General features: G+C 32.2%; 1 protein-coding gene across 3 annotated transcripts in view; it reads left to right on the top strand.

Annotated features, from left to right (window-relative positions):
- The window catches only part of fus (epithelial splicing regulatory protein fusilli), a 97,583-nt gene extending 78,132 nt beyond the window's left edge, over positions 1-19,451 (top strand). The window contains exons 7-16 of one of the 3 annotated variants that reach the window (XM_090116016.1): positions 6,736-6,846; positions 7,078-7,210; positions 7,681-7,818; positions 8,447-8,662; positions 9,922-10,089; positions 10,419-10,499; positions 10,762-10,878; positions 11,615-11,696; positions 18,504-18,631; positions 19,070-19,451. In XM_090116016.1, coding sequence (XP_089972142.1) covers positions 6,736-6,846; positions 7,078-7,210; positions 7,681-7,818; positions 8,447-8,662; positions 9,922-10,089; positions 10,419-10,499; positions 10,762-10,878; positions 11,615-11,696; positions 18,504-18,631; positions 19,070-19,162 — 1,267 coding nt within the window. In that variant the 3' untranslated portion in view covers positions 19,163-19,451. Of the gene's footprint in view, positions 1-6,735; positions 6,847-7,077; positions 7,211-7,680; positions 7,819-8,446; positions 8,663-9,921; positions 10,090-10,418; positions 10,500-10,761; positions 10,879-11,614; positions 12,229-18,503; positions 18,645-19,069 lie in introns of those variants that run through there. The other 2 variants (XM_090116015.1, XM_090116014.1) reach the window with 2 other exon arrangements.
- The last annotated feature ends 7,020 nt before the right edge of the window (positions 19,452-26,471 follow it).

Below are 26,471 nucleotides of genomic sequence, written 5' to 3'. Positions count from 1 at the left end.
ACTATAATATTACAAAGCTGAAGAGTTTGTTTGAACGCGCTAATCTCAGGAACTACTGGTCCGATTTAAAAAATTATTTCGGTGTTAGATAGCCCATTTATCAAGGAAGGCTTATAGGCTACATAATATCATCACGCTGACCAAAAGAGCAGAGCGGGTGAAACCGTTGAGCGCGGCTAGTATTCTATATAAGTAAAAACTATTTGTAATCTGTGATTGTATTGTTACTACAGCAGTGAATTAATATCCTATATAATATAGTGTTGCCAAACATTTTTCAGTTTGCCGATCGAGTCATAATATAAAAGACAATGACCAACTATTGTCGGCTAAACTCATAACATCGGACAATGAAGACTTAACTGTATATAACTAGATATATGTCTGTCTGTCTATCTGTCCTTACTAAATATAGACGCGAAAAGAGTGATGCTTTAACGTTCTTATATTTAGTAGTTTTTACTCCACCTTCTTTGGCAAGTCTATTCATTAAAATAGCCAGACTTATCATATTTCCGTGAAGCTCATCGATTACAGGTCGTTGTTTTTTCATTAGAATGTGAATGTCGAATTTATAGCACTGGTCCTTCTAATAAATAAAATTTATATTTTTAATCCCAGGTGCATTATTCGTAAACAATTAGGTAAGCACAAATGATTTTCTGTAACAAAGGCTGTACGAATTTTGTATGTATCAGTAGTACATAATATTTATATTGTAGAAAGGTCAATTATCAATGGGATAATATTTTCCAATCAGGAAGAAAACAGCAATTTCCAGTAACATTGTACGAGTAAGTCAAAGTCAAAGAGATAATGTCGTATCGCTTATATCTCTGACCCAAGACCTTTCTAACGTTTTCAATCGCTACTTATAACTATAAACTATATTTCTAACTATAGTATATGATGGTACAGTGGTTAGAGTGTGGGAACTAAAGTCAATAACAGTCTCAGGTTCGATATAACTTATTGAATATACCTAAGTAACTAAAAAAATGTTAAGTGTTGTCACTTCACTTTTTTTAGTCAAGTCAGTCAGGCACATTTTGGATGCAAAATCGATCTTATTTGTTACTAGCCTTTCGCCCGCTTTGGAGAGATATTAATAAATGACATACCTACTAAAACTTTCTTCAAGAACCATTCTAACTATTAAAAAAAACTTCATCAAAATCCGTTGCGTAGTTTTAATGATTTAAGCATACGGACAGACAGCGACAGCGATTTTGTTTTATACTATGTTCTATGTAGTGATAATAATATCTTAACACAAAACTAATCTAAACTAAAAAAATAGAAGAATCTGATGCAATTTACATTAACAACAGCATCAGCATTTATATATTTAAACTATAATGTATAATATACTATATTTAGACATTCCTCACTGCCATCTTGCCCCTAGATACTCAGCAAAGATAGTGATGCTATGTGAACTTACACTTCTAACTAAATCACACATTAAACTAAGATTAGATTTATTTTATATGAACATTATCTATACGAGTAGGTACAGATAATATTATAAATAGGAAAGATTTAACTTCTTGTATTAATTTTTTTATTTATTTATTTATATACTCTTTATTGCACACACAAAGTTTGACAAAAGCAGGATAAAATACTAAGCAATTGGCGGCTTTATTGCTTAACAGCAATTTCTTCCAAGCAACCAAAAAAAAAAAAGACTTGTTAATTTCTTTTTTCTTGTTAATTTGTAACGATTTAACCGAAAAACTACAGGATTTAAAATGTTCGTTACCAACAAAGTTTTTTTACGGAGATACTAGGATACGGATATTATTTTTGTCCTTGTTCAAATCCGAGCAAAGGTTTGATTCGAGGATTAAAATATAACAAAACTTCAACGACAACAAGTAAAAGATTGTTATTATTGTTTAAAGAATAGAAAGAAAAATATTTATAGAGCATATAAATGCTATAAAACTGAATATCAAACTGTGAGTTATCTATATTCATTCTCGTCCTTTAAAGAAAATACCTAATTAACTTTAGTTACACATAGTTTAAAAAAACAAGGTCTTTGTACCGCGAGTAATTCTTTGGACGAAAAAATGTACTCTTATTCATTGCCTTAAAAATATTTATGAATACTAAACTAGTGCATTAATTAGCAGCATGTTTTACGTGTAAGTTGTACCACTTGAAGATAACACTAGTTTATAGTCAAATAGTCACGTCAAACGTGAACTGTTTCGTGGTTTATTGGTTTTTAAATGTTTAATGTAGTCTACGTTTTACTTAAGTATGGTTTGGATTTTATTAACCACTAAATATAGACATAAAATTTTCTTATATTATAAGTAAGACTTATATGTATACTATCACTACTCTTCCTTGACCATCAGGTTACCTGGAACAGATCGCTGAATTGCGATAAGACGGTCTGTTGTGCTGAACTTTATTTTGGGTGCACAATAAAGTATTTTTGTTTGTTTGTTTGTCATAATATAATAGGTATTCACTTTACCTATTATAATTGTATACGCTTAACGCTAGTGCCATATTAACATTTCATATGCAATGCATATGACACCGGACCCACTGTTCTGCCAGGATACCCTACGCACTTAGCATTATTAAAAATAAAATTTAATTGTTAAGTGTGTATTTATATTGATAAATACGCCTAAACTTAACTTTACTTGTTCCGATGCATCATTATCACTCACAAGTTAAAATCAAACAATTAATTAGTTAACGACCTTTTAGTTTAGACGTAACAAACAAAAGTAATCGATTTTTAAGTGCAACCATTGAAATAACACTTCTTACGTATAAGCTACTACTTACGTAGTAACTATTTAGTAGCACAAACTACTAAATTTCGTACACCTACTTACATGTATATACTTACGACTTCCATGCAATCTATCCATTTAGAATTTTGATCCAGTAAATATTGCAGTATTTATTTAATGGTTCCTGAATTACCCCCGTTACCCCAACTATGATGTCTTAAAGCACTTGACTGAGCTATATGCCATTGAGCGCCATCGCTTTCCCAATCTGGAAATAATACTGCTTTAAGATATTATCATGGCACTGCAGGTTATATAGATTTCCGCCTAATAAATTATTTACTAAAACCTTCCTCTTGAATCATTCTATCTAAAAAACTGCATCAAAATCCGTTGTGTAGTTTTAAAGATCTAAGCATACCTACATGCAGACATTAGGACGGACGCGGGAAGCGACTTTGCTTTGTACTATTTAGTGAAGATCAATAAAAATTAAACTCTAAACTCAAGAACAAATACTAAAATGACTATAATAATTCACAAATGCATCTAAATACAAAGTGCTTGCGATAATGTTATCATGATTACAGTCGCATGCAACTTTACGTACCGTGACCATTTCTAAGTTTCTTGATAACAGAGAAATAGCATTATTGTGAGAAAAATGTATTTTACTGTGACATAAACACAGTTTTATTTGTTACCGGAATACAGGGAACATATAGTCAATATTATGTATAAACTATAGCTTTCAGCCCGCAGCTTCGCCCGCGTTTTCAAAGAAAAACCCGCATTGTTCCCGTAACCCGTTCCCGTGGAATTTCCGGGATTAAACCTATTCTATGTATTAATCTAGTTTACCCTCTATATGTGTGCTAAATTTCATTGTAATCGGTTCTGTAGTATTTGCGTGAAAGAGTAACAAATACACACATACACATCCTCACAAACTTTCGCATTTATAGTATTACATAGTAGGAAGTAGGATTAATTGCATAAAGTTGAGGATTATGTATGTATAGACTGACACGTAAACACAGTTTTATTTGGCTTCGGAATACAGGGAATATACACTCAAAAGACTCAATATTAACTATTTACTATCTTCTTCTCTTATATATAAAAATGAATCGCAAAATGTGTTGGTAAGCGCATAACTCGATAACGGCTGAACCGATTTCGATAATTCTTTTTTTATTATATTCCTTGAAGTACGAGGATGGTTTTTATGTAGAGAAAACGTAAATATGTACCACGGGTGAAGCCGAGGCGGACCGCTAGTACTATAATATAAATTAAAGGACCATGTTTCATTGAGCACGCTAATATCACGTAACAGTAGGAGTAATATTATAAAGTTGAAATTTCTTTGGTTTTTCTTTTTATAAAGTTTCAAATAATATTATCTGAAGTGATTGTACAATTTCTACTATATTGTTATCTACAAATCTCAATAATCTTTCATTGCTAATTGTTTTATTATCAGACGAAATTATTGTACTATAATAAATATTAAGGAAAAAATTAATTTGTTATCATCATGTAATCACAATGTTCAATATAGGTATATTTAATTTAAGACATATTAAAGCAGTATGATTATTGATTCACAGAGTTTTAACGTAAATGTGATATGGTCGGTAATGTTTTCATGATCCCCACCCTTCTAAATAATAATTCGCTAATAAATAAGTACATAAATTTAATGAACTTACATTTTAAAGTTGTAAGAAAATATGTCTACAATCATTTTAGCTATACTTACTCCTATAGGAACGATAGGTCTTGATCATTTATTTTCTAAATTTTTATTTATAGTGTAAAGTACACTACAAAATGTGAAATGCCAAATACTAATCGTAAAAGTCATCGTGTTTTAAAATTAAATAGGTCTCATCGAATTAATCGCTGATAATACAAAATAATTGAATAATGTTTACACAGTGATAACCAAAGAAATCACGACAGGTCTGCATGAGGGCGGGAAATGATCCTCCATCTTGTTTTATATTTTATATAACTTGCATGATCGGAAAATGATTTATGTTTTGTCTATATAGGTCTATATTATAGGTGTAATAATAAGTATAAATATTTATAATAAATAGCTGACCCGGCAAACGGTTACGAACACTGACACGATTTTATAGATTTTTGTTATGAATTAAGTAGCAATATTGCACTTGAATATTATTTAGCTTAAAGTATGTACAATTACAATTTTTACACGCTTTATATTAGCTTCACCTGTATGTTTGTAAGTTTGTAACCGACTTCTTTGGGCGCGATTTTGACCCACTTTAAACGGCCAGATTTCGTTCAAACTTTGTAGATTTATTTAGGACCGATGACAATACACTAATTTGATAAAATAAATAATAGTTAAAAAAGAATAAAAAACACGCGTTTTATAGAAAACCGAACTAAAAGCGTGTTTTTTAGTTTTTTTAAACTATTATTATTAGAGTTTAATTTATTTCGTTTACGTTAAAATGATTTCATAAACGAGTGTATTTTATTATTTGCCAAGAATTATTATAATAGGGACATATATATTTACTTATTCCTTCATATTACGAGTAAAGGATATTGTACCTACGTACCTAGTCTTACGAATTCTATCCGAATGTTTTCCTCTAATTTCTATTACGGCTGTGTCAGCGTCTAGCACCGTGCGCGTAGCAGTCTAACCGGTCTCTCAGTGCCAGAAATTATTAGAGTGCCTGGTCTTAATATAATAATATTATAATAAATAAACCACAAATCCTTTGCCGAATAGTTTTTATTTCACCAATGATTTTTACATTTTGTATTGAAATAGTAATTTCTTCGTCCGCAATTGATAATCACAGATTATACATGGATATAAATAGATAAGAAAACGGTGACAGCGTTATCATATTAAACAAATTATAATCCATTTATCTATACTATTTGTAATTTTGTAATAAATCCATATTACTAGGATGATATATTATAGATTAAATACGAAATGCCAAGGAAATACCTCTTTTCTCTTTTCAGTTTATTTCAAACCACAACAGTATAGTATATAGGTAACACTTTCATTAATGCGAGTCATAAAATATAATTTTTCTGCTTAATTTTAATTCATATTGAAAGTTAGAGTTTCAAAAGCTTCAATTGGAACAATTCTTAAAATATCCACATGCAAGATTAAACTGCAACTTTAATTATTTAGGCATAATCGAAGTGAATAACATGTTTTGAAATAAAATTGGTGATTATTTAAGATAAAAACATATTTATTAGTTTACGACATGCGATGCACATGCAAATAAGAAAAAAAAAATCAAAAGCTTATCAGCTATAAATAAATTTATAAGATAATTATTTTTTTACTCAATAAACACATTAAAACATATTATTTCATAACAAAGTTACACATAACAACTAAAATGCCTAAAATAATAATTGACCAAGAATATCAAATCAAAATACATACCTATTATTACACTATCTATTTTTACCAACAAAACAATATTCTTCTACAAGAAGATATCATAATTTTTTTACTTAGTTTTAAAGTTTAGTTGCAATATTATCAAAAACTTAACAAATATACACTTACTAAATATTCCTCTGAAATTATTAAATACACCAATACCCTTCGCCCTTAAATAATATGACAGCGGTACATACTCTAAAGAAAACTACCCCAGGAGGGTACTAGCATGTCTCATCCTAGAGAATCCAACCCTGCTCAGGGTGCCCTCTCAATAAATGCGCGGCAATTTCCGCGCATTTATTCTATCTCAAAGGCCGGCAACACATTCCATCAGATGACCCGCCTGCACGTTTGCCCGCTTTAACGATAAAAAAATACTCTGCCTATTTTTAATGATCTAAGCATTAGAGACAGACAGCGACTTTGTTTTATACTATGTACTGATTTTTTTTTATTTTGTTACATGTATTTTATAATTAAACAATTAATCTTTTGTTCCAGCTCAAAAGACGATGAGATAGACGGAAATTGTATAGTTAGAGCACGCGGCTTGCCCTGGCAGTCTTCCGACCAAGATATCGCCAAATTCTTCCGAGGACTCAATGTTGCCAAGTATGTTGTTAATTTTTGTCTAATATTTATATTTAACGAAGAAAAAGCTATTTATTTTTTGTCTATAAGAAAATTCTGGAATTTAAACTGTAGCTGTATAAAACAAAACTAACAAAAATTCCATACAAACATAAAAACAGCATTAAAATCTGTTAGTCTGTATCCCCTCTATTAAAAATTCTTTAAAAAAATGAAATCCAGTTTTAAAACCGTTAAATTTCTCGTGTACAGGGGTGGAGTAGCTCTCTGCCTCTCACCCCAAGGCCGACGCAACGGCGAGGCTCTGGTTCGCTTCGTGTCTCAGGAACACCGTGACATGGCGCTAAAAAGACATAAGCACCATATTGGGCCGCGGTATATTGAGGTAATATACATTGAAATTAGATTATATCCTCTTTTCGGTTCGTAATCAAGACTATAAGATCTACATTAACTATTCAAACAGTTCAAAATGGCTGCATACAACTTAACTCTAACTTTTACTCGACGTTGTTTGATTATTCGTGTTAAATCAATGAAATACTGCATATGAATAAAATTCACTCTAAAACTTAGAGCATTCTAAAAGGTAAAACACAACAGTCAACTTCATTATTTAATAAATAAAAAATGTTTTCTAATCAAACTCAAGTGATAGTCACTTATTTCTGTCTTGCAGACTCTCGATTAAGCAACTTTTAATTAATTCGTACAATACTTACCAAACTGTCTTTTTATTATACTTCATCATCACACACCTACTTTAGAACAATTACTATAAACACCGCTACATACATATATTTTCCAATTATACCGATTCCTATAAACTTTACTAAAAATGCGGGTACCCACCAGGTATACCGTGCTAGCGGGGACGATTTCCTCTCAGTCGCTGGCGGGGCGACGTGCGAAGCGGCCGCGTTTCTGTCCCGCGGCGCGCATGTTATTGTGCGAATGCGTGGACTGCCTTATGACGCTACACCGCAACAAGTGGTGAGTTTTAATTAATTAAGGACTTAATATAAATAGTCTATGTATTATTGGAAAAGTATTTGAATGTGTTTTGAGTCAGACTAATAATTTATAGACAACAATTCGTTATTTTGACTAAATCAGTCTTGATTGCTTCAGTTAAAACTGATAATAATCTATAATACAAGTTTTTAACGAAATCAGTCTTTTTAACTGTGTAGTTATCGACTCAAATATTTAGACTATCCTATTGAACAAAAGCTATATTTGATATGATGAAAATGATAATTATAAATGACTCCTCTTCACTTAATAGTGAATTAATATTTAAATCCATCATCACTGTTTAAACCAACCCTCATTTCTTCCAATTTCCACTAAAAATACCTAGCAATTTCATCATTTGTTTCAACTCTATCTCTCACATTTAGGAACATCACCTATACCCAAGAAGCTTATATCAACTTATATTAACTTGGCAAGTGGGTGTGAAAGGGATAAAAAAACATACAGGCGTCATTCAAGGCCATATTTTCTTGTTACAAGTCAATGTTCATACTGAAATTTCCAGTGTATTAGATATAAGCTTCTTGCCTATACCTAACTTTATCATTACTCAATATTCAACACTTACAAAATAACTTTCCAGTTGGAATTCTTCTCAACGGGCGATGACCCAGTGCAAGTACTAGATGGTGAAGATGGCGTTCTATTCGTTCGACGCGCGGACAGACGAGCTACAGGCGATGCGTTTGTACTATTTTCTAAAGAAGAAGATGCCCCAAAAGCACTATCTAGACATAGAAAACTTATTGGAGCTAGATATATTGAATTATTCCGGTCTACAACGGCTGAGGTGCAACAGGTATGTACAAAAAATTCCAAAAAAATCTGTATTTTTTGACAAAAATGACGTAAAATTGGATGAAGTACAGGCGAAGCGTTTGTACGAATGCTAAAGAAGAAGATGCCCCAAAAGCACTATCTAGACATAGACAACTTATTGGAGCTAGATATATTGAGTTATTACGGTCTACAACAGCTGAGGTGCAACAAGTATGTACAAAAAAATCTTTGTTTTTTGACAAAATATTACGTAAAATTGGATGAAGTACAGGCGAAGCGTTTGTACGAATGCTAAAGAAGAAGATGCTCCAAAAGCACTATCTAGACATAGAAAACTTATTGGAGCTAGATATATTGAATTATTCCAGTCTACAACGGCTGAGGTGCAACAGGTACATGTAAAAAAAATTTCAAAAAATATGAGTTTTTTGACAAAAAATTGCGTAATGACTTAAAAAATGACGTATTCGTTTGTCGTACACTGAAATAAACAAGTATAAAAATAATAGTCTATTATTGTCATAAAATCTTAATTAAGGTACTAGTTGAACACTGCTACGATTATTGGTGGCTACTTACTCCCTTTATAAATTATTACAATAAAAATGAAATAAGTAATAACTTTTATGTAAGTTATCTGTATTATGTGCCTATAAAGACATGAGATAAAGTATTATATGTTTATCTCAATGAAAAACTTTAGATACCCAATACCCATATTTAAAATTTTCTACATAACATAAAAAACCTTCAATCTTCGAACAAATTGGCTAACTGAATATTGAAGGTAAACAATAAGATTATGATAACCGGCCACAATGCAAGGTCCCATTTGTGGTCGTTTCACTAAATTGCCTTTTTATGTGCAGCCTGCCTTGGGATATGGTAAGATTATGTTGTTAGTGCATGTGCATGTTTAAAATTATAGTTGTTATTTCGAGATGCATTTATATACTTGTACATACATATTCGTACTACTTACTGATAATAAAGTTCATTGAATAAAAGTTTGTTTGCTGTTTCTATTTTTAAAGATGTTTAAACTATGCGGTTTCGCTATAGAACTGAAGCCCAGACCTAAACATTTTTTTTTCTCTTTTTTACTTTTGACGTAACATTTTTAAGCCCTTTTTATCAAGCGGATATTTTTTACATTTATAGCTTAATCTAAAACTTATTTCTATAGTATTTATTACTGAACATTTAGACCAGATTTAGCATTTTTTAACATTTATTTACCCACATTTTACTCAAATCCTTCATTTTTAACGCCAACAGGTACTAAACCGCTCGCTAGAAACTCGTACAAGCCAGTCGAGTACACCCTCTACCGCTACACAGCCCACCGAAGGGTTACTCCCAGTGGCTTTAGTTCCACAACATGTGATCACGTCCGGCACTGCTAAGGACTGTGTGCGATTGAGAGGATTGCCGTATGAAGCTCAGGTAAGAAACTATTACAGGTACTAGCTAGAAACTGGTACTAAACTAACTAGAAACTCGAGCTAGTTAGTAGTAGCCAGCCCGAGTTACTAAAATATACAACATGTGATCAAATGTGATAAAATTATAAACTTTGTGAAAAATTTACAAAAATGTTGTAAAAAATATGGCGAGGTGCTTATTTGTGTAGGAAGAGTCTCAAAGTCTGTTAAGGAAGGGCATAAAACCTCCAAAAAAATTAGTTACTAAATATATTCTGCACAATGTAATCTTCATTTTATATGATGTTGTTTTCTAATGTATTTAAAAATCGTTCATTGTTTTCGTTTCAGGTGGAGCATATCCTAAGCTTCTTAGATGAATTTGCCAAAAATATTGTAGTACAAGGTGTACATATGGTGTACAATGCACAGGTAATATAATGCTCAATGATTGCTTTTTTTAAAAAAAAAACTCATACTAAAAAAGGAAGATTGCATACATTTATTATTTATGTAATATGATTATATGTAATTTTTAACTTATTTTGTGACCTAATTTTAACACAGATAACAAATTAGAAAAAAAAATTAGGCCATCGTATTAAAAAATTGAGTTCGATCCATACAGAACTTAGAAATTAAAAGACATTAAAATTAACAATTTTCATTTATTAAAATAAATAATTTACCTCAGGGCCATCCCAGCGGAGAGGCCTTCATACAAATGGACAGCGAAACAAGCGCATACTTGTGCGCGCAACAGAAACACCACCGTTACATGACCTATGGGAAGAAACAGCGGTATATCGAGGTATGGCTCTTGATATATTGGTTGGGTGGATAAAGATTTTTGAAATATGGAGGGAGGTAGATTTTTTTAATGATTAATGGTGAAGTTAGAAATTGGAGGTTTATATTAATATTATTCTCTAGTTAGAGTTTATTTAAATAAAGACGCAACAGATACATTACTTGTTCTTTTTTACTTCTAAATATTATGAAAATTCTTTCACTAGTCTTTTTAAGGAACTTCATTAATATTTTGAACAAAAATTATAAATGTAGAAATTAACATAGCGCAGTATACTTTTTCCTTTCGAGTTATCTCTAAAACTCAAACTCCAATATTTATTCATTCAATTATACTTTCTTTGAAGTAGTGTAAACTGAATTGTGTGTGATAAGTGTGTGATATAATCGTGTAAATCGTAGTGCGTTTGTGAAAATTGAATTGTGTATATTTAAATAATTAGACTAATCAACTTTCATTTTAATATTTGCACACCCAACCAATGGGTAGAATATTGTAGTAGCCACATAATATTGTAATTAAAACATCTATAATTTGTACTACATTCTTGCAAATAAATATAATTTCAATTTTAATTTGAATTTTGAATTTGAATTTTAAAAGCACTTGTGAATCTTCAAAAAACATTACAATTTACAACCATAGCTCGCAAGAAAATGCGATTTCAACTTCCCACTGAACTTACACCGAAAAAAAAAAAAAAACCTCTGTGACGTCACATACTGACCCCCCGCAGGTGTTCCAGTGCTCCGGGGACGACATGAACCTAGTGCTGACGGGCGGCGTCACCCCCTCCACCTCCCCCAAGTTGCCCCCCGGTACGTTCCCGCCGCGCCTGCTGGCCCACCACATCGCGCACCAGAGCCTTATCGCGCGACAACAGGAGAACCTCCTCCTCGCCTCCCTCCGCCCTCCCCTCTACCTCCCGTACCGCTCCCCCACGCAATACTCCCTCCCGATCCTCCCCGCGAAACGAACTTACGACCGCGCGTTTACGCCTACAGAACCGCCCGCGAAACGACAATACGTACCGCAGCAAATACCTATGTCGTTACCGATGCTGTCCTACGCAACTACTAATCCTATATTTTCATACGCGAATACATCGCCAATGTTATCTACATATAATGTACCGACTATGCCCACAGCCTTACCAGCAGGGTATGGAACAACACTATCCCCGGGTATACCCGGGTCAATCCAATCAATGTCCAATCAGATTCAATTCCCGGCTGGGTTGTCTATGTTCCCGACGTATCCGTACTATCCGGGTGTTTAAATGTTTATAACAATGCAATTTACACTTTGATAACTGAAGATTTTGTTAAAAGACATATGAAAACCAATCATATGAATTAATATACGCACAAAAAACAATATTTCGCGATGAATTCCATATTCTTCCATAGGCAGCTTTATTTTTCCGTCATATCCGTACTATCCGAATGTATATAAAAATGCAATTTACACTTTGATATCTAAATATTTTAATGAAACATTTATATCAAAACCAAAACATATGAATTCAGATAAGTTTTTGAAGACCGCGCTACGTATACAGTATACACAAAATCTTTCGCAATGAATTCTAAATTCTTGACAGCTTTATTTTTCCGTCGTAGGTATCCGTATTATCCGAATGTATATAAAATTGCAATTTACACTTCGATAACTAACTAGTTTGATAAAAAAACGCATATCAAAACCAATATGAATTAAATATAATCTTATACGTATACAGAAAACGCACATGAATAAAAAAATACAATTTACACTTCGATAACTAACTAGTTTGATAAAAGACGCATATCAAAACCAATATGAATTAAATATAATCTTATACGTATACAGAAAACGCACAAAAACGTTAATCCTCTCGATGAATTCCATATTCTCGACAGCTTTCCGTCATATCCGTATAAGGGTGCACTCACACACATCAGTCACCGTCACGGCACGTCACCGGACAGGATTAAAAAAAAATATGTATCAATAGTTCTAGTATGACTCTGTTCCCACACGACAGTCGCCGGCACGAAATCTATCAGTGACGTCCCCGGTCAGGCACGTCAAATAATCTTTCCATACATGTATCATACTTTTATCCCCACTCACCCGGTGCCGTCACGTCTCAGTTCAGTGAGCGTCGTGCTACCGTCAATTGCTACATGTTCTCTAGCGTGACACACGTCTAATCACTCACTAACCTGATGTATGTGTTCAATGATTCAGTCAAACCGGCGACGTGACTGACGGACAACATGACGGTGACTGGTGTTTGTGGATACGTACACAAACCGTCACCGATCAGTCATCGGTGACTTGACGGTGACTGATGTGTGTGAGTGCACCCTTATCCGGGTGTTTAATAGTACGATGTACTTGTTTATACATTTTTAGTTAAAAAACATTCGCAATGAAATCTTGGCAGCTTTTTCTTTCCGTCATATCCGGGTATATCTTATTATATACTAGTTTGTATGTTTGTTAGTTATATTTACGGTTCTCGCCGTTAACAGGGTAAGAATATGACAAGCTCAGCGCAGGCGAAGTGCCTTCGTTAAAAATGAATTTACTTACGCTAATAGCTTTTGCAGCTCTAGATTAGTTTTTGAAATCAGTTTTTGTTGAATTTTACTGACTTTAATTATTGTTGAATTCTTGAAGTTTATTTTAAGGAAATCGGAGGTTGTTAATCATTGACAATTAAGTAGATTAATTATTGTGTTCTGTTTTTTTTTACTTTTTTTTCGCGTGATCGTTTAACGTTGTGATTTATATTTAGACATTCCATTTTGATGAACATTGCCGATATTTAAGGCTGATACTAAGTCTGAGATAGGTACTTATAAAATATATATTTAGGTACTTAATGTACGTAGTTTTCAGTACAATGCACTTATTGTGATTAGTTTACACTTTTTATATTTTATTGTGAACGTTTATGGCAACTTTGTTGATGCACTTTAGAGGTAATGATTTTTCGATTATTTTTAGGTTATTTTTTATTGATAATGAATTAAATTTTTAAGGCGTGTTTTAGTATCGTGAAACGGTACTGTTTTTAATCCTGTCCAGATCCTTCCTAATCCCAAAACTCATACAACCTTCACCCCTAACAATTGAAGGCCATAAAGAATACTAAATTGGTTATCTATGGACACTTTAAAGCTCAATATTATCTATATTAGTTAACGTCATCGTGTCTGGTGTTACATTGTCCTAAATTCACATAGGTATGGGGGCTTAAGTCACATATATACATGGTGTTATGGCTAATCTATGTTCTGTCATCTCTAATTATAATAAAATGTTGCAACTTTACCAACAATTTTTTTTCATAAAAACGCATTAAATCAATAAATGACAATGACATTATAAGTAAAAGTGTGTAGATTATTTACTCCAGGAGTGGTACTTACTTCAGTTGTCTCTTTTTCGCTCACGACAATTGAATCATGTCATCTCACTTTTATATCTACACCTTTTTACTTATAATATTTTTGATAAATGATCATCAAAGAAAGTTATTGTTAAAGTTGCAATATTTTAAAAGTATCTAGAATAATTCAGAATATGTGTTTATTAATCGTTACAAACTTTGTATTTGTATCCGAGCGGGTTGTGTGATGGAAAATGAGCATGTATGGTTAAGATTCCGGTAAGTTTTTGGACAATTCGTTATATTTCATTTGTCGGTTAAATTGCTAACTTTAAAACGTCATAACCCAAATAATCTACCGAATTAATGAATTTTATTTCTCTTTTATCTTATTTGTTAGAAAAATTCAATGCTATCAAATTTCAAATGATTATTGATAATATTGTCCTATAATACTAAAAAAATCCAACTTTATATTGAAGATGATTGAGTTGCCAACTTTCACTCCAGGACTTACATCCATATACCTACTCTTTATTTTTTTTTAATAAGAACACTATATTACAAAATGCACGGCTCAAAGTACTTACTTAAAAATAAAAAATAACCTTTTATACCTTTACAATAAAACAACTACGATAAACATTCATATTATATTTATAATAATCACCCTTTATGTATTTATTATTTATTACTTCAAGTGTCAAATGTACTTAAAGGTAAGTTGGTAAGACAATCACTAACTACTATAGGTACTATAAACCTGATTTTTCCATCCTTGGTTAAAAGTTATTCTTCGAATATTACACAGACATTTCAAAATTGACATTTTTATATTATTGAGTATGGATAAGTTTTAAACCAAGGATTGAATTTATTATATATGTAATTAACTGGTTTATTGGGTTGTGACGTTATCGTAGTTTGACTGACAAGGGCAGCATGATTCGCTTCAGGATTCTTTCAGATTGCATGGCTCAAAGGATAATTTATACCGTTTTCCCGAGCACATCGCGGTCGGATACACGATTACGTATCTGTATTTTATGTTGAATACGAAATGTACACGGAATTAGCTTATTGGCATTATGGTATTTGAGGTTGGGACTTCCGCCGTTATCATTATATATAACTATTTTAGAGACGTGACAAAAAATGGCGTTTTTAGATATCTTGAAAATGTCAGCTTACTCCCGCTTAATAAGAAGTGTAAGACAACGTAAGCTTTAGATGTATTTACCCGCTTAGTGGAGGTTCAAGTACTCTATAGCTGAGGAACTACTAAAATTTTGTAGATGGTTTTATGGCAACATTCATGTTTTGTAAGGTTGCTTCCCAATATAAACGCATAAGTGGTCTGAGGCATCCTTGAATCCTATAAAAAATGGCGAAATCGGCTTGATATTGGCGTTCTCTATGTTTTTATGTCAAGTCGATTTTATCTATAGACGTTCAGAAACAAAGCTAGTATACTAGACAGTTATAATGAATACTTTTTCCTTACATTACTATGACATACATATATCTAGTATAATAGGTTGTGTTTCGAAACCTTATAATTGCGGTTACTTATGGGTCTCTCCAGTCATTGACACAAAAGCAGTGTTAATCTTATATACGATATAGGCCTGTGCTCATGGAACAATGGAGATCACTGGACTAGATCTTATACTGCCTCTGGCTTTCCTTCTCTTATATTTACTGTCTTTTCTTGCTTTATTCAAACTATCTCTGGGCCTTGGAAAGATTGTCTTTCATTGTGTAGTGACTGGAGATCACTAAGCCACTGTCTTGTAATTCAATAATTCTTTGATCACTTATACAATTAACTGGCTTCACTTCATGTTACATTTAAGCAACTGAATTTCTAATAGCATAAGGAATCGTAAGTTCTAATACTGTTAGAGCCCCTATCATAATTATATTAGTTGGTTAATTTTAGTTTATTTTATACTTAATAAATCGATTTTCGTTAGATCGTGATATTGTGAGTTTCACTGGTATTTGGTTGGCTGTGCTATTATGTTACTGTTAAAGCACTTGTGAAGGAAAGCTTCTAACAAAGAACCGGTTATATTAAGTCGGGACGATATCGTGTCGGATATCGTGGACGATATTTTGTCGTTGACTTAATAAAATCGACTCTATGCTTGCCCTGTCTCTGCTCGTACGTGTACTCGTTTACTAACTTTTCGGATTTGGGTAGGTTATGTATATCAACCATTTTATCTAGTTTTAAGGCAGATTGAAGGGAACTTCATTGTTTATTATATAAGGTATAATTAAGGTTATTTGTACTATGTATCTGGTATGTGGTAAGTATATGTGGCATAAAAAGCAGGTCTTAGGCGATAAATATCCTATTATTTTTAACGACTTAGGCAGATATCATAATTATATTACTATGGTGAATCGATATAAAGTATTATGTATAATTGATTAGTAAGTTGGTTGGTGTTCATTTTGGGTTGTGGGAACCGGTGGAGTTTGGTTTAAAATAATCTTAAACTATTGCCTCGATTGCGAGTTTTAAAGTCTACACACGCATTTGAAAATATACCATAAATGGAACAAAATTTGTCACAAAAAATTACTATAAAAAAAACGTTCTAATGTAAACGTTCTATCATAAAGTATAAAAAAACCTGATTTACTAAGGTTGTGGGCAATATAAATTTATCATTTCCTATATATTTGTATTGTACACAGTTTTCTTCACAAATATAGTATACATGATAGCACAGTCATACATCCTTCCCCGCGTCCTAACATAGCTTTAATTTGGCACAAGTGTAATAAACTATGAAAAAAAGTAAATTTATTTGGTTCAAGGCACACTGGGCTTGATAGAAATAACATTTCGAGCTGAGCTTACTACGTAAAAAAAGTTATTTAAGGTATAAGTTAGATCTTTTGTTTTTACGTATGGCAATTATTAATAGATTCTAGAATCTAGAATACAGTTAACATCTTGAAATGGCAAAGTCTACACTCATTGCCATAATTGTAAATAAAAAAGCAGCTTTAATGTCAGTTATAACTTTATTGATAGACGAAATTAAGACTTAATTAATATTTGACCACATCAATATCTATCACAAAAATGGCCAATTTTATGAGCAATTTATTCTATGAAGTAATTTCACAGAAATATCAATAAAATGGTCTATAAAATCCGATATTCCACGTATAGTAAGCTCAAGCTATTAGCTCTAAATTATGACTGCATGGTTCGGTGACAGAAAAGGGAGCTTCAGTGTGTCGTAGAGGAGGATTTGTGCTTCCTATAGAAACATCATGGGTTCAGGTCTAAGGTCCTTGGTTGAATGTATCACAGTCACGGAACGTAAGTATCGTGTGCCATTTGTTGGGTCATGGGGACCTTATATGATCGCATTTTTAAAGCGACTACAACTCCTCGTTTTTAGAAGTTTCTAGAAAAAATACAGCTTATAAAGTATTAAATATGTTTGTTCATATACAGATAGATTTAAATTAATCTTAATGTTGATTTAATTAAATAAGAAAATAAAAGTAAATGCCAGAAGTTGTGGTCGTATATGGTGAAAAGTACCAGGAGAGCATAAGTTTGGTAAAGTCCGCAGAGTAGCTTGGTGACTAGACAACAGCGTCGTGTGTAACAGTTATTTTGGTGGGAGTAAGTTGAGCACTGCTTTGGTGGACTGTTAATGCGTTCAGTACCTGGTGAGTGTTCATCATTTTAATTACATACTTACCTTACATTTTGTACGTCTATGTGTATAAAACGATGTGTGTTTCGCTGAAAATTTTACTGGCAACACTAACAAATGTCAAGAGATTGGCGGCAAATTTGACAGTTCTTTTTTTTTCTTGTCTGAATATTTTCAGCGGAATATAAGTGGTCAATTTAACTTATTCTTCTACAATATACATTTATGGGATCTATATTATATGTAAAGGCGTATTGGCAAGCGATGGGTATACGAATGAAAATATAAAATATTAGGCTTGATTTAAGCGGGTATACTCTTATAAAGCAATACAAAATATTTACACATTTCATACTATCTTAAGTACATATATGGATAAAAAATATTTGTGACTAACATTTATCTGCATGATTTCTTAATTGTTAATTTGCATTAAATTACGTATACAATCCTTAAATCTAAATCGAACTATAGAGCAAAAAGTATACAAACTTTTTTTACAAAATAATAACAAAAAATAGTTTCTAATTAGGTGGTATCTATCCAAACAGGTCCCATAACGTACTATTACCCGGCCATGGGCCCCACTCTGCCCCCCCCACTGGTGTACTGGGGCTACCCGACCCCGCCGGTATCGCCCGCACATTACTACCACCCCCCGCACCACCCACAGACTATGGTAAGAGCATTAAGTGAGTTTTTCCAATATTTTTTTTATATGTGTATTGTATTTTTGCAAATGAACTTAACTTATTATGAATATATATCTTGTTAGGATAAAATTGTAAAAATAGTATCACTTGTTAAACTCAAACATTTATTCAACTAAACTTCTAGAAGCGCATTTGAGTCGTCATAAGACAGATAAATATTTACCACTTACCTTCAGAATGAATTTTTTTCTGAAAAAAAAAAACCAGCAAGATTATAAATACATAATTATGATTTTTAACAGTGTTGCTGACATTGTTATTTAAAAAGTTCGAATAAACTTTCGAAATTAGATATTTTCATTTTACACTTATATATTTTAAGTTAAGGTACCATCTTATCAACTTATAAAGTATATTTTAAGGATATAATGTGTTGTTTTAAATTCATTTTTCTTTCTTTCTAGATTCCCGAAGTAGTGCCAGTAGGAGGCGGGTCCCCCATACCGATCCCCCCTCCCGCGGCCTGCCCCGAATGGCCTATATTCATGGTCAACTGATCATCATCAATTAGTTATATTAATATGCTGTACACATACAACGCCATTTAATTTAACATCGCATATTTTGATATGAAATTTTAGATTTTTATAATGTACAAATTTGATTCACTTGACAATTCATGTATATGAGAGCAAAAATATGGCTCAAATGAAGTGATATTATGATATGTTGATATTTGATAGATATATTCCGAATATTACAGAAAACTTAAATACCTCGATCGAATCTTCTATTTGTGTACAATTTTAATTTAATCGTTAATATTTTTGTATAATAAAATTAATAATACGTTATTTATGAGGTATTCAATTTTTCTGATAAATCGAAATCTTTATTTGAATTAATCTCAAAATCATGTTTTTAATTATATACTTCTGTTGATACTTAAGATATTTTATTAAGAGTAAACATATTTTATGATAATCGATTTAAAAAACTGTTAAATGAGCATATACAATTAGCTACCTATCTTATGCACTTGCACTATGTTATGTTTTTCTATATGTACACTATATTTATACAAATTATATTTTTATTTACATCATAATAAAATTCAAAAGGCCTCAACTTCATTGTTCTATAACCTGAACCTCTGAAACTATATCCATCTCTTTTTCACATATGTCACATTACGCGGTGCGAAAGCAACAGCAATACCAATGTAAGTGACACCTGTTTTTTCTCTTTTTTTCATCAATGGTTCAGGTAATATATAAATATTTATTTTACTAAACTGAGTGCTTTAATAAAATGATATGTTCCTTCTGATCCTTCGTTATTGACAACGACTATCTGCAGTGATCTTACGGTGCTCTTTTACTTAGTAATACCAAAAATATTATGTCTTAACTGATTTTGAGACAACGCTCAATTAGTTTAATTTAGGTAAGAAATTACTTTGGTAATTTAGGAATATACAAATTCGTTTAAATATAGTAACAGTTCTGAAACTTGAATTAACGTTTGTGATTTGCTCAATAAGTTATTTAGTTAATGTAGAAGATTATTTTGAATCTAGATGTAGCTACTAGAATTGACATACAGTCATACAAATTTGATAACGAAGCTATTTTATTCTTGTACAGACAAATTTTGTTAGACCATAAATGACTAGGTTCGCATTACTGTATCTCTTTGAACACAGCATTTTTGTTTTATTTAGCGTGAGAGAGACTGCTTTTAAAAGTTTTTCTACTGCATAAAGATACTACTAACTAGCTATCTCTTTCACTCCTATAAGAAATTGCAGTACATCAGAGAGAGAGAACAATAAGCATAAATATAGCCATTACAAGACCAAGAGCCGATTTTAAAGCTTCCTGATATACCTATTCTGATCTGTCAATAATTATGACTTAATATGTATGGAAGTTTACAAAAAGTGTCAAATAGGCTATCAGAAATAACTCTGGGTCTATTATTAAATCTTTGCAAAAAAGGCGAACTTATTTCATTGGCCTGTTCGAGATCTTGTTGGGAATTAGTACAATAAGTCTAGTGTAATATATATCTCATAAAATAAAATGCCCTACAGCTGTTACAGGAACAGTAGCTTAGACATAATTAACTATAGTTTCAAAAAGGACGGTAATTTCGCGTACATAATCTAAAAAATATAAAAGACGTGTGGCACTCGGGGACTGCCGCGGTAAAGCTATTGCATGCTATGCCTTCAAGCCACACCTCCGTGCCCGTCGGAGTGGGGAGCGTGAGGTTTTTTTCGTTACGGAATTTCTGGATTCGGTCCTCGCGCTCAAGGCCCGCGATAGAAGCTATGCAATAGCTTAAAAAATGTGTTGATGTAGCTAAAACTTTTAAAACTAGTGTTAGCTCGATCTGGAAACTACCGTACTTTTTGTACTTTAGATGTTAGTGAATAAAATGTATTGACATAATAATTAGTTTTAATTCTAAATATAAGGGAGAAACAACGCAATCACCATGTCTTCCATACGTTGTAAAATATTTTTATTTATTTTAGTTGTCACAATTAAAGTGTTTTAGTGTTAAGTAAAGTAATTATTGTTATTTTTAAGTGAATAAGCAAAAATTTATACAGACATTCTAAATATAATGTTTTTATGTCGATTTTTATAAAATATAAAGAGTATATATGTAGTTACACGTTGTTCAAAATTGTCATACAGGCTATATTTATTATAATAACGTAGATCATGAAAAAAATATATTTAATATACATATTTGGATGTAAATTGCTATTTTATGTTAGTAGTTCAAAATAATTATCTTTTTGTTGTAAGCAAATATAGTAAACTAAGTATACATATATTATATGTACATGTCTAACTAACTTAGTATATCAGTGGTCAGTGTTATTTTTATAAAATTCTAGACCTAAGATTCAATAACCTAAGTTAGAATTATTGTAGAGAATATAAAGTATAACCAGATATGATTTATATTTGTTATTAATAATTTATAATAGTAAGTGATCATCATCCATGACGTTTCAATAAATAAAATTTAAAATCCCAAAAAATTTAGGATCATAATTTAAGCGTAAGGTTGAATATAAAATTTTGTTACTTTTCTACTGATATATAGCATATCCAGTGATAATTTTATTTCGAAAATAGCAAATATTGTTACCTTGAACATAATATATAATGTTGATTTATATGATATATAGGTCTGTTACTAGAATAGTAAGTGTAGTTTAGACGAATTAGAATGTGCAATGTTTATTATAAATGTTTCGACTTTCGACGTTAATACCAAAACTGTTTTTGGTTTCATATCATACAAAGTAGTGAATTGTTCCAATAAATAAATTTATGAGACAATATTTTGTTTTATTTGAAATAACCCTGTGAAATAACCGTTACCTCACAACCCTTTCACAACAAACACTCTGACTTTTTACGACGACATCTTTTAACTATGGTATGATTGATCGATCTTTACATTAATTACTCAATATCTCAATTAGGCTGGTTTAACAAAACAGTCATATTAAATGAAATTCTAATTACGAGTACATATTTTTAGGGTTCCGAAACTCAAAATGAAAAAATTGAACCCATATAGGATCACTTTGTTTTTATAAGGAAAGCGTGGAGTGGGGAGGTAGGTATCAAGCAGAAATTTATATTGAATACCTTGAATACCTACTCAAATCTAGGGTCTCTTGAAGCTGTGTAAAAATCGAACTTATAACCCGACACAATCAAAAAGATTAGACAGCCTTTTATGCTACCAATTTTCGCATATTTCGACATTAGCAAGGGTATCAAAACCTACAGGGTACTTACCGTGAACACAGTTTTGAAATTTGATAAAAAATCAACGTCTTATAGCACAGATATAGGAAAAATTTCTAAAAGCATAAATTTCAAGTCACAACATAATAAAAAATGAGTTAGTGCCATTGAGATATTAATAATAGGTTAGTGCGCTAGTTTGACTTGCATTTGGCAGGTTTTATTTAATTTCTGAGATTACACACAAACATTCTTCAAACACCCTAAGAAAACCAACACTGACTGATTACTCGCGAATTTTGGACAGCAATAGATAATACCTACGCAGCATTTTTTTAATTTGTGTGCATGCTTGTAATTTATAGTACCTAGTACATATAAGTAAAATTATGTTATGTAACTACAAAGTTCACACTCAAAATATAGAAAGCGTCGCAACGCAGCGCTTTTGGATATGATTGTTGTGTCTTGGTATAGTTAGAAGGTTAGGGCGCTTTCAATATATGCGTTTCGTGTCGGACGGCTGCGGTGCCGAAGCGGTGCGTCAGACGTACGGCGCACGGATGATCCTCTTTTTTTCATACAAAACGCTCCGTACGGCATAAATTGAAAGCGTCCTTAGAGTTACAAATTCTACTGTAAAACATTGTATTCCATTGTATGTGGGAATTCTTATATTTTGAACCTGACCGATCTTTATGAAATCCGATAGATGGCGCTGTATTGAAAATATGACATGTAAGGCAGTAATTATTGCTAATATTTTTTGTCACAACGAGCTAGGCCGCGGGTAGAAACCTACTTTTTATATGTAGGTATCTTCAATATAGATTAATCTGTTATAATTTGATTTAAGAATTAAGTATAGTAGTAACTTTTAAATGAAAATTAATTAGGATTTTGCATTTACGTTTTCATTTAATTTAGAAGGTATTGCGATTCTAACTTATTAATTGTAATGCAAAATATTCAAAGCAATACAAGCAAAACATCACGAATTCATGTGTATAAAATCAATTAATAGACAAACATGTTTTACACGAATAAATACACAAAAGGGAAGTACAAAATAAAAGAACCAAATACGTCAATCTGCTTTATTTACGTCACCACACATAGTTATGACACAATGCTTGAAAATCTTATAATACAATTATTACATACTAACAATTTATATGATACACTTCGAATAGTCGGCGATTGGGCATTCAACACATCGGTATAAAATACTTCTAGTATTTTTCAGATTTTTAATATAATACAAAAAAAATTCATAAGATTTTACCCATTTCGGTTAACTTTAGATTTTACGATGTACCATAGACAACGCAATTCACTAAAAATTATAAAAATACAAAAAAAAATGGAATTGTTCGTTATTAAAGCAAAAATTCGGATTCGCCTACACTAGATACCTAGAAAAAGCAATAGAACATATAAACCCACACTAATTCACAACCACCTAGTCTGATCACAGCTCTCTTACCGATAACTTTACCTTTTAGTCCAATAAAAAAATAAAAAATACGAGGCCCTGTAGTTAATAAGAGTAGGCTCATGTTACACTCTTTCGATAAACTAAAAGATTTTTATGTACAATTCTATCAACAATTATTTTTCTACATAATTACGGCCATATCTTGAAATTTAATCATTTGTAATGATAGTCATACCTTTCGTATCCTTGAAGCAAAAATCTTTGTTTTTACTAAATTTTCATACTTCCATGAAAAATACATAATATTTAAATCTACGCGTAAAGAAATATTAAAGCATAATATGTACTTTAATTTTATTATATAATATACTTAACGTATATTACAATATACACAAGAGAAATTACGAATTTGAAAGATTTTACTCTGGTTTCTTTTTTACTAAGGAATTTAAAACAAAACCGTTGCTAGGCAACGTATTGAGCAATCGTTGATTGTAGGAGGAATCCAGATAAAGAATGATGCTTCCATGGACGTATAAAAAAGACGGACGGTATATCGCCTAAACATTGAGTGAAGCCTAGTAATGGCGGCGAAACATCCATGTGTGTGTGCCATGTTGCCATGGCAACAGCTGTCCTGATGACAATAGCGGCTGTATTTTTTTCTATAAATTTTGCCGTAATAATTTTGTCATTAAAACATAAAAGAAATAACTTGCTTCCCTGTGGAATGTAATCCCTTGTGTTTTGTTATTTAAAATTGTACTGTTGCGACACCATTTAACCACGCAAGACGGCATTTTAAATATTTTTTGTGAAATAGTGACGCAGTTAATCAGTCCGTAGTTCACGACGTAATGGCGGCCGACTAGCTTACTATGGTGAGAGTGTGTGCGTGTTTATTGTCTTTACACGATCGCTAGCTTACTATGGTGGCTTCACGTTGTTTGTTCGTAATACGGCGTCCGTCTTTTTTTATACGTCCATGGATGCTTCAATATAATTACTATTTTAAGATTTTTCCAGTAAGTTAGGTACTTTAATGGAATTTAATTTTATTTCTGAAACACAGGGATGTTATATTACGCTTTGCATACTTCCAAAACAGTTTCAATTTACGACAAAAGTAAAGAAATGGTAACACCGGGGTCAGATTTTTACGCTTATCTAAACTACAATTAAGTTTTGAACTGATACTGGTTGAATATTATTATTATCTATGAACATATCTATTTCAATCAGGGTATTAAGAGAAAATGTGGTGGGAGACACTTTTAAATAAGGTATTAAAAAAAACTATCGCTGTCACTCTCTAAGTGCTCGCGTTAGATAAGGACAAGAATAAACTCTGTCTGAGGCCTAAGCAAGACATTTTTTTAATACCGCATTTCCTCTTAAAGTATTTTAATATGCTATTTGCAATATCTTCCTGTGCATGTGGTAATAAACCACCACGATATAAAACAAATGAAGATCCTACTTTAGAAATTTAATAAAAAAAAATTACGCTGATTTTACAAAAAAAAAACAACATTATTCAGGTACAAAAAATTCCGATTAAAATCCCACAATCACATATCACAAAACAGTCAAGAAATTTTCGAAGATAAAATTTTAGGGAATGCGTACACAATGGTTATTTTTTATTAACATTTTTCGTCGTATTCAATTTTTCGATAATCTTAAATTCTAGAAAAATACGATTCAAGGTCTTTAGTTGAAAAAAAAATATATAAAAAAAACATGAAATAAAACTGTGTGACAACTATTATTCACCAGCTTTGGTAAAAATAAAATCCGTTTTTTTAAATGGCTTCAATTTCTTTACTGCCTAAGGGTGCACTCACACACATCAGTCACCGTCACGGCACGTCACCGGACAGGATTATAAAAAAATATGTATCAATAGTTCTAGTATGACTCTGTTCCCACACGACAGTCGCCGGCACGAAATCTATCAGTGACGTCCCCGGTCAGGCACGTCAAATAATCTTTCCATACATGTATCATACTTTTATCCCCACTCACCCGGTGCCGTCACGTCTCAGTTCAGTCAGCGTCGTGCTACCGTCAATTGCTACATGTTCTCTAGCGTGACACACGTCTAATCACTGACTAACCTGATGTATGTGTTCAATGATTCAGTCAAACCGGCGACGTGACTGACGGACAACATGATGGTGACTGGTGTTTGTGGATACGTACACAAACCGTCACCGATCAGTCATCGGTGACTTGACGGTGACTGATGTGTGTGAGTGCACCCTAAAGCTCAAGAATGAATTCGAAGATTAAACTAAAAGCCCGTTTAGTTCGAATCTTTTAGACATTAAAAAACTGAATTTGCTTTATTCATAACAAAAATTGTAATCTTCCAAATCCCTTTTTCATAATCTTACACAACTCAGGCCAACCTTTTCTTACTCTAAAAAATAAACCCTAAAAAGCTTGTAACTCTTTCTGTACGTCAGGTCACACAAAAATAACCTAATGGGCCTTCTTCACAATGGGCAGCGTTGGCGTAGAAGCAATCACGATAGTGTAGAGGGCCTAAATGTCTATGATCGGCCATCATTGTAGTTATTTATATCGCCATAATGGCGGCAAGTATCGACCATCATTTGTTGGGCCAACGCTGCCCATTGT

This window comes from Colias eurytheme, chromosome 25 (assembly GCF_061535395.1).
Source record: "Colias eurytheme isolate Ceu_HAF_F1 chromosome 25, ilColEury1 Martin Lab GWU primary, whole genome shotgun sequence".
In the NCBI taxonomy this organism is placed as follows: Eukaryota; Metazoa; Arthropoda; class Insecta; order Lepidoptera; family Pieridae; genus Colias; species Colias eurytheme.
Note: the sequence above shows the minus strand (reverse complement) of the source record. Positions and strands in the feature narration are given on the sequence as shown.